This window comes from Prunus persica, chromosome G3 (genome assembly GCF_000346465.2).
Source record: "Prunus persica cultivar Lovell chromosome G3, Prunus_persica_NCBIv2, whole genome shotgun sequence".
NCBI lineage: Eukaryota > Viridiplantae > Streptophyta > Magnoliopsida > Rosales > Rosaceae > Prunus > Prunus persica.
The window spans coordinates 18,098,348-18,111,094 of record NC_034011.1 but is presented as its reverse complement, the minus strand read 5'-3'; the positions used below and the strand labels follow the sequence as shown (position 1 = coordinate 18,111,094).

Here is a 12,747-nt window from a genome sequence, read left to right as displayed (position 1 = left end):
TATAAGAAAAGATTAATAAGATAAAAGTTGATAAGTATCAGGTATGGACAACAAGAAAAGCACATTGTTACTTTTTAAATTCAAGCTATTTTTTGTTCTAGAATTGTCTATGTTTATACAACAATCAATCGGGTGCATTTGACACTAGAAGACCAGGGTGCAGCTAGGCCAATAACATGCCGGAGGTAAAACTGATGGCACCATCATGATCCCAACTACCGGTACGTAGCTAGGCCTATAACACGCTAAAGCCCTAGCTACCATCACAGTCGCTCGCATTGAAACCTTTGTTTAGCAAAATATAGTATGTCACTTTGGCATACCCCGGACAATTGTCACGAACAATGGCAGACAATTTGATAACGCCAAATTTAAGTAATTTTGCTTCAACCTCAAGATCCGTCTTTGCTTTGCTTCTCTGTCCAATCCCCAATCCAATGGCCAACAAGATCATAAAAAAGACTTTGAAGACAAAGCTCGACAAAGCCAAAGGTTATTGGCTCGACCTACTTCCAGAGGTCCTATGGTCTTATCGAACCACTTTTCACACTTCTACTGGAGAAACACCTTTCTTTATTTCCTTCAGTACCGAATTTGTTGTACCAGTAGAGATCGACCAACCCTTCCACCAAACATCAGCATATGATGCCGAAGCAAATGACGAGCAATTGGTCATGAACCTGGACCTCATTACTAAGCTTCGTGATCAGGCCCAAATGAGCAATTTTGCTTATAAGTAGTGCGTCGTTAAATACAATGACTTTAGCGTGAAGCCTCGAACCTTCAAACCTGGAGATTGGGTCATGCGTAAGGTCTTGCTAGCCACAAAAAACGCAGCTGAAGGTACCCTCGAACCAATATGGAAAGGTCCTTATAAAGTCATCAAGGTTTGTTGCTCCGGCACTTATCAGCTCTGTGGTGCCAATGGTAAACCCCTGCCTCATTCGTGAAATACTGATCACCTTAAGTTGTACCACAAAGGAACGAGCCTAGGTCTTTACCATCGACACCTATGTTATCATATTTTCCTATGCCTTCGGCACTTATGTCTTACACTTTAAACAAAGTATCCTATGTACTTACGCCTTTCGGCACCTACCTAAATGAAACGCCTTACTCTGGCTCATTTGTACACACACAAGTTAACCTTTAGCAAGACATTTGTTAAAACAAACATATAACATGCTATGATACAAATACCAAACATAACCCCGCCTTATGGTAGGACAAAATATCCATACATAAGTACCATTGGCATTGTCAAGCTGTTCATAGAAGATACAACAATGTTATATACAAAAATAAGAAGAAAAAAAACAAAGCCCTCAGGCTTCGGCATCCTCTCCCCTCAACTTCCCAAGCCGCAGGGCCAGCCACCTGGACCCCACAACCACCATTGCCAACGACACCCTCCTCAGCCTCAACAACAAGTGAAATAGCTGCATCTGCAGAAGACGGAGAGGCAAACACCCATTCCTTGCCAGGAGGAATATGAGGAGGCACACCAATGGTATCGAAGTTAATCTCCAGTGTAGGGTTGAACCTCACTATGAGCTTCTCCCAGCCCAACTGCTTCTCCACCATCCCCACCAGCATAAGGCCTCGAAACTCCTCCGACGCCTTGTACTCCTCTACCGCTTGGGTACAGGTCACGGCCACCTCCTTTGCCTTTGTTCGCTTAGCCTTAGCAAGAGCCTCCTTTGCTATCCCCAGCTTTCGCTCAGCTTGCTTCAGTTCCTTCTCCAAGATATGGGTCTTCAGCTGTAGCGCATTCTTCTTTTTAATCGTGGCCTGGGCTTCAACGATAGCAGCCTTCGCCGTCTCCCTCTGCCCCTTCGTCTGTGCCACCTTCTTATCCGCCCCAGCTATGGTCAGATACATCTTCATAAAGGCCCATAGATAATTATACAGTTAGCCACACAATAGTTAAAGATAGCAAACACTAACTCAATAATTCTGGCACTTACATTGGTGGTGGATTCTTCTTCTACACATAGTCGGAGAAGTTGGTGGCTTTGGTCCGAGCCAACTCCTCCACATCGATCTTCACCCCGATGAGGAAGGCAATCACTAGGAGCACCTCCTAATGATGCATCGCCAACGTCACCTCATTCTTCTATCTTCGAATCGTGGCAAAATCAATGTCCTCAGCATCCACTAGGAATAACTGCTATATGCCGAGCGGAAGCTTAGGCAGGGGCTCTAAATCAAAAGGAGGTACCCTGAATCGCCCATGATGTCTCGAATGGCTGCTTCCAACCCCTTCCTCTTATTGTTCAAGGTTGCTGCCACCAGCTTGTCATCGTCATCCCGAGTCCGCTTACTGACAGCATGACCTCCTGCCTTCTCACAGTGCCCTTTGGGCCCTTGGCCTGCCTCTCTTTGGCCTTTTTGGCCCTAACAGCCTTTTAAAATCTTGCAAAAAATAAACAAAACACAGTTAGCTAATATAATTAAGGGTAACCCTAATATAATATATATAGTTAATTGAGATTTAAAAAATGAATTTAAATACCCGGCCTAGGAGGATATTAGCATCCTTAAAATAAGGTATATATTCCATTGGCACACTATGCAAAAAAGCCAGTCCCCTCGCCACTTGAACAACTATAGAGATTTGGTTGTCCCAAGATAAGGTGACATTGTTGCCTGCGAGGATATATCTCAAGCTTCCTTGTTCAATTGATACATACACGACATACACGGTATCGAAAGAACTATCAAAGCCATACGAGCAATTATACCTAGAGTACAAAGAGGATGGAGGACATTGTCATGAACAAACCTCTTTAACCATTTTTGCTCTCCTGATCAAATTCCAATACCAAAAAATCAGGACCATATAATAATAAGTAAAAAGTTTCCGAGTTCATCAAATCTATATTTTTCTACTCATTACGTGTTGTGATAACTATAAGAGTGCTGCTAAACGAACCCTAAAGTTAACTGAGTACACCCTACTATCAAAGTATTTATTGAATTACTAATTTATCCTAATATAAAATCACAAAAAATGATACATGGAATTGTGAAATAAATATAATTTTAATAAGTACACCATGCTCATCATATTCAACCCTAATCAAACGTAGAGAAGTTTTCATATAATTTTAAGGGCCTTTGATGTTTCAAAGGCTCAGAGCTTCCTTACAAACACGAGAAAGACAAGTGTCAGCGTTTCTCCATGTACTTGATTCTGCTTTAACCTCAAGATTCGTCTTTGTTTCGCTTCTCTAGCCAATCCCCAGTCCAATGGCCAACAAGATCATAAAAAAGACTTTGAAGACAAAGCTCGACAAAGCCAAAGGTTATTGGCTGGACCTACTTCCAGAGGTCCTATGGTCTTATCGCACCACTTTTCACACTTCTACCGAAGAAACATCTTTCTTTATTTCCTTCGATACCGAATCTGTTGTACCAGTAGAGATCAACCAACCCTTCCACCAAACATCAGCATATGATGCAAATGACGAGCAATTGGCCCTGAACCTTGACCTCATCACTAAGCTTCGTGACCAGGCCCAAATGAGCAATTTTGCTTATAAGTAGTGCTTCGTTACATATTATGACTCTAGTGTGAAGCCTCGTACCTTTAAACCTGGAGATTGGGTCATGCGTAAGGTCTTGCTAGCCACCAAAAACGCAGCCGCAGGTACCCTCGAACCAATATGGAAAGGTCCCTATGAAGTGATCAAGGTTCCAATGGTAAACCCCTGCCTCATTCGTGGAATGTTGATCACCTTAAGTAGTACCACAAATGAACGAGCCTAGGTCTTTATCATTGACACCTATGTTATCATATTTTCCTATGCTTTCGGCACTTATGTCTTACGCTTTAAACAAAGTATCATATGTACTTATGCCTTTCGGCACCTACCTAAAGGAAACGCCTTACTCTGGCTCATTTGTACTCACACAAGTTAACCTTTAGCAAGACATTTGTTAAAACAAGCATACAACATGCTATGATACAAATACCAAACATAACCCCGCCTTATGGTAGGACAAAATATCTATACATAAGTATCATCGGCACTGTCAGGCTGTTTATAGAAGATACAACAATGTTATATACAAAAACAAGAAAGAAAAAAAAACAAAGCCCTCAGGCTTCGGCATCCTCTCCCCTTAACTTCCCAAGCCGCAGGGCCAACCACCTGGACCCCACAACTACCACAGCCAACGACACCCTCCTCAGCCTCAACAACAAGTGAAACAGCTGCATCCGCAGAAGACGGAGAGGCAAACACCCATTCCTTGCCAAGAGGAATATGAGGAGGCACACCGATGGTATCCAAGTTAATCTCCAGCTTTCGCTCAGCCTGCTTCAGTTCCTTCTCCAAGATATGGGTCTTCAACTGTAGCGCGTTCTTCTTTTTAATCGTGGCCTGGGCTTCAATGATAGTGCCTTCGCCGTCTCCATCTACCCCATCGCCTGTGCCACCTCCTTATCCGCCTTAGTTATGGTCAGATACATCTCCCTAAAGGCCCATAGATAATTATACAGTTAGCCACACAATAGTTAAAGATAGCAAACACTAACTCAATAATTCAGGCACTGACATTGGTGATGCACAAGACTATCTTTTGCACTTAGTCAAAGAATTTGGTGTCTTTGGTCTGACCCAACTTCTCCACATCGATCTTCACCCCGATGAGGAAGACAATCACTAGGAGCACCTACTAACGATGCATCGCCAACGTCACCTCATTCTTCTATCACCGAATCGTGGCAAAGTCAATGTCCTCAGCATTCACTAGGAACTATATGCCGAGCAAACGCTTTGGCAGGGGCTCTAAATCAAAAGGAGGTACCCTGACTCGCCCATGATGTCTCGAATGGCCGTTTCCAACTCCTTCCTCTTATTGTCCAAGGTTGCTGCCACTAGCTTGTCGTCGTCATCCCGAGTTCGCTTACCGACAGCACGACCTCCTGCCTTCTCCCTTTGGGCCCTTGGCCTGCCTCTCTTCGGCCTTTTTGGCCCCGGCAGCCTTATACTTCTCCCATCTCTTCGTGAGCTTATGTTGCTTCTTCTCTTCATCAATCTTCACCACTTTTAGTGACTACTCCACTGTAGTCACCCCTTTCGGAATCCTTGCCACTGCCACCCCCACAAACAAGAAGTTAGTCAACAGTATATATGTACCAAACAAAGACACCGAACAAACACAACTTATTTTCTTGCAGCAACCCCAATTCAAGAAAGAGATTCGGCGTCAACAAATTCATGAACTCTAGCCTTTTTGCCGAAACCAGTGTTCTCACCAACTCTATCTCTTCCTCCCTCTAATTCGATAGTCCGCACTTCACAGAACCTACAAAAAAAAAATTTGATTAGTTCAATTTTACCGCTTCGGCAGCATGATAATTCATATAACAAGCACATGCAAGCACCAAAATCAACACATCAAAAAGGTATGACCAAAGACCTATTGATTGAAAATGGTTAGGCACATGTTTGCTAATGGTCTGTCCAGGCAAACATTCCTAATTGCCGAATACAAAGAACCACCTATACCTTAATATATATGTATATATATATAATTCAATTAAACTGATGTGTGATTGAACCAACCAATGCAAATTAAATGAACAGGTTGGAGGTAATAAATAAGGAGTTATAGTTCAAAAATTAAGGTATATAATTAATACATACCTCCTATTATTGAAAAATCTCTTCAGACTTTGGGTATACCGTTTGCAGAATTGTAATCTTGATGGGTAGCTCATTAATAAGATCGCTATCCAAAGGTGCAAGGTTAGTATGTCGGTTGGGAAGCCACAATAGCACCACATCGTTGTTCCTATGCTTATGAATTCTAAATTTTAATAACTCTTTAGGCTTCTCATGATTCAAAACTAGTAGTTTAAATTTGAGCTGGATAACTATTTTTGAGAGATCTTCCTCCTTGAATAGGTGAAAGTTAGGCTACTGTTCATCTTCCAAAATACTCCTGCCATAGGTAGCAACAGCAACCACGGATGGTGTTTCATCCAAGTCCCTACCTCTGGTATTTGAAGTACTAGCAGCAGAAACATATGATGAAGAGGCACCAAGTGCTGTATCAAAAGTAAGTAAATTAAAATCGATACAACAATTAATATAAGAAAATATTAATACGATAAAAGTTGAGAATTACGCTATTTTTTGTTCTAGAATTGTCTATGTTTATACCCAAATCAACCGAGTGCATTCAACATTAGAGGACCGAAGCACAATTAGGCCCATAACATGCCGAAGGTAAAACTGATGGCACCATCATGATCCAGCTACAAAACCTAAAACCTAAAACTTAGACACATGTCACCACCGTAGTGATTTGCACAAAGTCCCACATTGAAACTTTTTGCAAATTCCCACTTTCACCTCTCTATAAAAGAGGAATAGTACCCAAGTAAAAGGAGGTAACTACTTTTCACATTTACTGTTACTTTGCCAAAATTACTGTACATCCCACACTTGTTGACTTAAGAATCAAAGAACCTTCGTCAGGCACCACATCGGTGCCCAAAGCTTAACAATTGCTTCATCCTTATTTCTCTTGTAGGATCTCATCTTGCCGAAGGTTCACAACTGTTTATCCTGCTGAAGATCCCATACTTCTTTCATCTAAGTTGACACTCGATTTCAGGCATTAACAATTTGGCGCCGTCTGTGGGAACCCGACTTCTGAATCTCACACCTCTACTAGTTTTGCTAGCTCATTTGCCTATCTGGCCCTGTCGCCTTTTCAGTCTATTACACTCCAAAATGCCGAGCGATGCTAACCTTGACACTTAATACCATACCCTCATATGGAGTTCTCCAGAAGGAAACCTTCAACTGACGTGCACCTCTAGGCCGAAGTGGAGCGTCTTCGTGCCGATGTTGACAAAATGAAGGAGAGCAACGACTTTTTCCATACCAAAAATGTCGAGTTACAGCATGACTGTCGAACCTTGAAGCGTAACTGGGAGAATACTCACCACCAACTCACCCAACATGACACCACCCAAGGTATCGAGCGAACCCTACCAAACCAGTTAGTTGTCTCTCTTCACAGTGCTCTAACGCAGTCTAGGCCTGACAAAGGCAAAGGCCACCTTCATCTTGAAGCAACAAAGTCATGACCTCTCCAAATTTCCCCACCAAATGACCTACCTAATGCCCCAACCAAGATTTACAAGGATTGCAGGGATCGCATATCAGAGCTTCAGCCAAAGCCCATCCAGATTCCTGTATATTTACAAGGATTACAGGATCGCATCTTGGAGCTCCGCCGAAGCCTACCCATCTCCATTTCTAGGAGGAGGTTGGTGATTCTGACAATTGGGAAACTTATCACCCTAAGGACTGGGAGCCTTACCATTCCGAAGCTTTCGGAGAATGCGAAACTTATCCACCACCACCTCCTTAGCATCACAAATCTTCGCCACCCGATACCCTTCCTCATACTAATTAGCACCACAAACTTATCATACTCCTCGTGAGTTTTTCCAGAGATGTTGTCCAACCCATAGGGCACCTTCGGATCTCAATTGGTTCGGCACCTAAGCATGACACGGTTACCACTCATTTTCTAATCGTTGATTGTCTCACTACCTATAACGTCATCCTTGGACACCCAACTTTAGCACAATGAGGGTATTCATTTCTACACACATGCTGATGCTAAAATTCCCTACTCTCTATGGCACGGGCACAGTGTGAGGCGGCCAACTTGATGCCCGGAGTTGTTATGATACGGCGGTCAAATCCACCCGTCGCCGCTCACAACGTGAAGCCTTTTTGGTGGCCAAGGCCCCACCTCTTCCACTAATTTTTTAAAATTGACATTTGCACTTGGACCCAAATATGGCTATGATGATTTTTAAAATTGATCCATGAACCATATAATAGGCAATTTGGGTCTCTATAAATTTAATGGGTAATTATTTGCATCACCCATTAAATATTTTGAGCTTTTGAGAACTAATGTGCAAATATAAAAGAACCCATTAATCTGTTTCGGGCCTTGTTATTTTGACTGACGCATGAATATAAATTGATTCACAACTGTAGTTTTCGTGACAAAAAAAAAAAAAAAACCAGCATGAAGCTCATCCTTAAGGTGGATCAGTCATAATCCAATTGGGACTTCAGGAATTAGAGACGCAAAGGAATTGGACATGTGAAGGAAGTGTAGCCCTTATAAAATTGGAGAACAATTGCACCAGACTCTCTCCAGTACTTAAAGCAAACCCATCTTTTGTTTTGTTTGTTTACAAACACCAAAACCCATCTTGTGTTTTGATTGTTTGCACACACAAACACAAAACACAAAGTGTATGCAACGTGGCCAACCCCTCATCAGACTTTATTTATTTCTTTCTTTCTTTTAGTTGAGCCCCCTATTTTCCTTTGTCTTTTATTGCTCTGTTTGTATGCGATCCAACATAAAACAAATTCCAAAAGGGCTGCGTGATTTGCTAGACAGAGAAGAAGAAAGAGTTGAGTAAAGGTGCCACTTTTACTTTTCTCCATATTGGTCTACAACCTGTACTTTGTCCATATGCAAACTCAAACTAAGTGGCTAATGCCACTTTCTTCTTCTTCTTTTTTTGTTTGTCTTTTTTTTTTTTACTTCCCTTTTTCTTGTCTTCAAAGAGAATTGAAGGTTATTAAGAATGGACCATGCGGCATGGCCCCCACTACTCCATTCTTTTCCTTGTTCTAACACAGCAACACAAATTCAAAACCCTGTTGCCATCTCTTCTTGTTTATGTACAACCCAAATGAGTTTCTCCTAAAGCCATATGGCCTTAACATTTTTCCTTTTTTTTGGTTTTTGTTTTGTTTGGTTGTTTTCTATCTTGTTTTCTTGGAAGACAGCTAACTTCTTTCTTCTTTTCCTTTTGATGCATTGTACTCAAACAAAAAAAAGCAATTGATACAGTTTTCTCAAATTGAGAGGGAGATAATTGGGTTAAAGTGTCTAAGAGGTAGAGGTGTAACCCCTTTTTTTATTTGCATCTGTGGACCCCATTTCCTTGGCAATTGTCATGGATCTTTTGAACCCATTTTCCCATATTTTTTTAATCTGCAGAGGTTCTGGGTTTCTCACTCATATGGATCTTTACATCCAAATAATTTTGGGGGTTACTTACCCATGGATTTGCATCCAAGTAATTTCAGGGTTTCTCACCCATGGATTTGTATCCAAATAATTTCGGGTTACTCACCTATGGATTTGTGGCATGTTATGCCCAACATAGAAAAGAAAATAGAGATGGCATTATACCTGTAGCAATTTTTTCCTCTTCTTTGCACTGCTCTAATTTCTCCAGCAGTCTTTTTTAATCTGTCGTCAGCTTTCTCCCTTTTTTCTTTTCTTTTTTCGGTTGTAGCCTTTTTATAGGCCAACTAGATAAGACTCCCCTCAACAAACAACACTTTTGATTTTTAAATAAGTGGTGATCAGATTCAGCCTCCCTTTTAGGCCTATTATCTCACCAATTTGAAACATAATAGATATCCCAAAATTTTGGGAACCCATGTTGGCTTGCATTTATCATTTAATTTTTATTTGAAATAAATTATTAAAAATTTTTGGCCGAATTTTTTTGTTTCAACACCTAACATCAAAAGTTATAAGTGATCCATAGCCAAAAACAAAAAACACAAAGAGAAGAGAAACATACCAAATGTAGTAAGGAATCCAACACTAATCAAATCCAAAGCAATGGAAAGCAACCAAAAAAAAAAAAAAAGAGTCTCAAAAGCGAAAGAATTTGTGAGTGTGAAAAACAAACAAAATGCTTTCCTTTTGAAGACCAAATTCGAGCCTGGAACCCAAATGTTCGAAAATGATGGCCTCAAATCCACACGGAATGACTAATGATCTTCACAAAAAAGAATAATTGGGAAATGACTAGAGGTATCAACAGGGGAAAGTGAAATCCAAATGTTGAGACTGAAGAGCAAGAAATTGAGGGTAAGGATAAGGGAGAACCTCGAGAAATCACATTGGCGCAACAAAGTTGGAAGATTTTGTAGTGAAATCCGAAGAAAAAAAAAAGAAAAAAAAGGAGAAAAGGGACATGAGGCGCTTTAACAGAAGTGAGAAGAACGACGAACTGCCGCTAGAACTATAGTTTAAACTTGAAAAAACGCGACGGCCGCTCGAGCATAAAAAATAAGCGCTCGAGCTGCAAAACCTCAAAAAATGCTCTGTTTGTGCGAAACTCAGGCGCTCGAGCGTTGATAAGTGCCTTATTTCTTATATTTTTATACCTTTTATTTTTTTTGTTGAGAAAGTTGATTAAAATGAGCCTTATTACTTTACTTTTCTTATTTTCAACTTTTCTATGCTCTTAGAAGGTTTTTATGGAAAATCAATTTTCTGAAGGAGTTTTAGTGCAAGGGCAATTGGAGAAGAAAGCTAAGATATTGAAGATTATTATGTCAAATTTTCATAGTTGTCTATGAAGCCAATTGTTCCAGAATTGCAAGTCAAGACAACCTAAGATGCAATCCCTTCAGAACTGTACTTCTGTAGGAGATTGAAGACTTGAAGACTTTTCTAATTTTACCTATTGGCGTGTAATATATGGTTGGAAAGCTAATAGATAAAGCTAATTGTGTCATATTATTCCAGAATTTTATAGGAACAACCCTAAAGATTTCGTGCAAGTCAGCTAACATGTGTCCCAGTCAAAAAAGAATTCTTTCCTAGTTTGTTTCTATAATTGTTTAGGGTTTTGTTTTATTTTAGGAGAGTTTTTCCAGACCTTTTGAGACTAGGGTTTAGGTATTTTGCACTATATAAGGTTGCCCTAGGTCTCTAGAGAAGGGGGTGGAGATAAAAGAGAAGATATATTTTTGGGCAAGCCACCATGTTCCAGGTTTTATTATTTTATTTTATGTCTTTTCTTATTTTACAACTATGTGTAACTAATTTCTTTCTAAGGTTTATGATGAAGCCAAGATATGATTATTTGCGTAGTACTTTGTTGATTTCTATTCAATTATATCTTGTGTTAAATTTTTAAACTTTGTGTGAATTTTATTCTGAGTTTGAAATCCTATTGCTTAATCACCACTAGGAACTTTGCATCTAGATAATTGGATAAATCTAGGAGAGAAACATCATCCACTAGGTTTATTTGAACTAAGATTAAAAGAAGTAGATAGCTAGGAGAGAAAACTCTTTTTCAGGTGTTCGTGATTTTGATTTTTGGATACTTTTTTTTTCAGGTGTTCATGATTCTACATCAAGCGCCAGAACCGAGGTTTTGATATTTTGGGACTTAAACAAAATTGAGGAATTGGACCAAAACTCCCACTTAATATATGCTATAGGAAATAAATAAAAAACAACACACAGATGATGCATGATGGTGTTTTTTTTTTCTTTGTTTAAAAAAAAAGATGAAGGATTCACATCATAGAGCATAAGTTATAAGAACAATAAGGCAAATGATGAGCACGAAATGCTTGAGAGCAATCCAAAGAAACATCGACTTAAGAGATGATAGAAAGTTTTCTTCGACTATGTGTGCATAGCAAGTTCTTAAGTTTCACATATAGCAGACTACATAATTATGATAAGACTCCCCCTAAATATCAGATCCCCTTAAAGGAATATTGAAGAGTCGTGTCCTCCCCCCTTAATTTCCTCATTTTTTTTAAAGAAGAGAAATGAGTTTACGCATAAGTTATGTAGTAGCTTTCACACTATACGAGAGGTAGCCCTCGCCATAAAGCATAGACAATTACATATCCATGTTTATGGTAGCTTTCACACTACCCGAATAGGTAGTTTTTTCTACACATTTCTTTTTACATATCCATCTCTTGTGGTGGTGATCATTGCTCCAAGAAATGTTTTAAGGAGAGGGGTTATCCCGATTGGTTTATTGACTATAAAGCTAGTATGTATGGCCCCAAGGTTGCTTGCACTATGGGGAGACAAATTCCCAGGTGCCATCTGCAAACTTATGTGCTTCTTAGACTATTCTAGGTACTGGTTCCAATACTTGGATAATTGACACTGGTGCTTCGGATCATATGGCTTGTAATTCTAAATGGTTTGATGAGTTGTCTAGTAATCCCTGTAATCCCTACATAGCTAGTGCTAATGGCTTACCCCCGTTAAGAGAGATACAAGACGATAGATGTTCGTGGGTGAAGTTGAATTGGATGAGCGTCTGATTGTTTTTGCTTCTTGTTTTAACCAAATGCCTTTAACTCCTGGTTAGCCATAATTGTTTTTATTTATAAAACCCAATAGCTGAGCGCGTACTTGACACATGAGTGATTGCACCGATGTATGCTTATGTCTTTAGGTATGGTGGTGTTTGTAAGATTGGAGACTTCATATTAGGTTAGTGATTCGTCATGTGAATTGAAAATATTAGTTAAGAATGTAAATTGACTCGATTTGATTTTTAGTTTGTTCTTTGCAGCCCGCTATGTGGATGATGAGGATGTTGTGATTAAGAGCGTAGATAGATGTGGTAAGTACAAAGAGCATGATGAAGTTATGGAAACATGAAGAATGAAGGGAAGCTTCCTCATTTTGGATTCTTAGGGAGAGTGTGAGAGGTTTTAAGGTTCAGGGGAAGGAGAGGGAGACAGAGAGAGAGACTTAGTTGGGGGAGGGAAAGGGAGAGTGAGGAGACAGAGAGAGACTTAGGTAGCATTTGGGAGTGCGGTGCTTAAAAAATAATTTTTGCAACTAAAAATTCTTGGTGAAAGAAATCAAGTGCTTGAAAAAAAAACAGCC

At 40.0% G+C, this 12,747-nt stretch overlaps 1 protein-coding gene across 1 annotated transcript; it reads left to right on the top strand.

Annotated features, from left to right (window-relative positions):
* On the top strand, positions 345 to 740 carry LOC109948106. Its single transcript, XM_020560035.1, has one exon. It carries the CDS (start codon positions 345 to 347, stop codon positions 738 to 740), a length of 396 nt encoding a protein of 131 aa, XP_020415624.1.

Coding starts and splice junctions, on each gene's coding strand:
- LOC109948106 (XM_020560035.1), top strand. CDS start 345: ATGGCAGACAATTTGATAACGCCAAATTTAAGTAATTTTGCTTCAACC.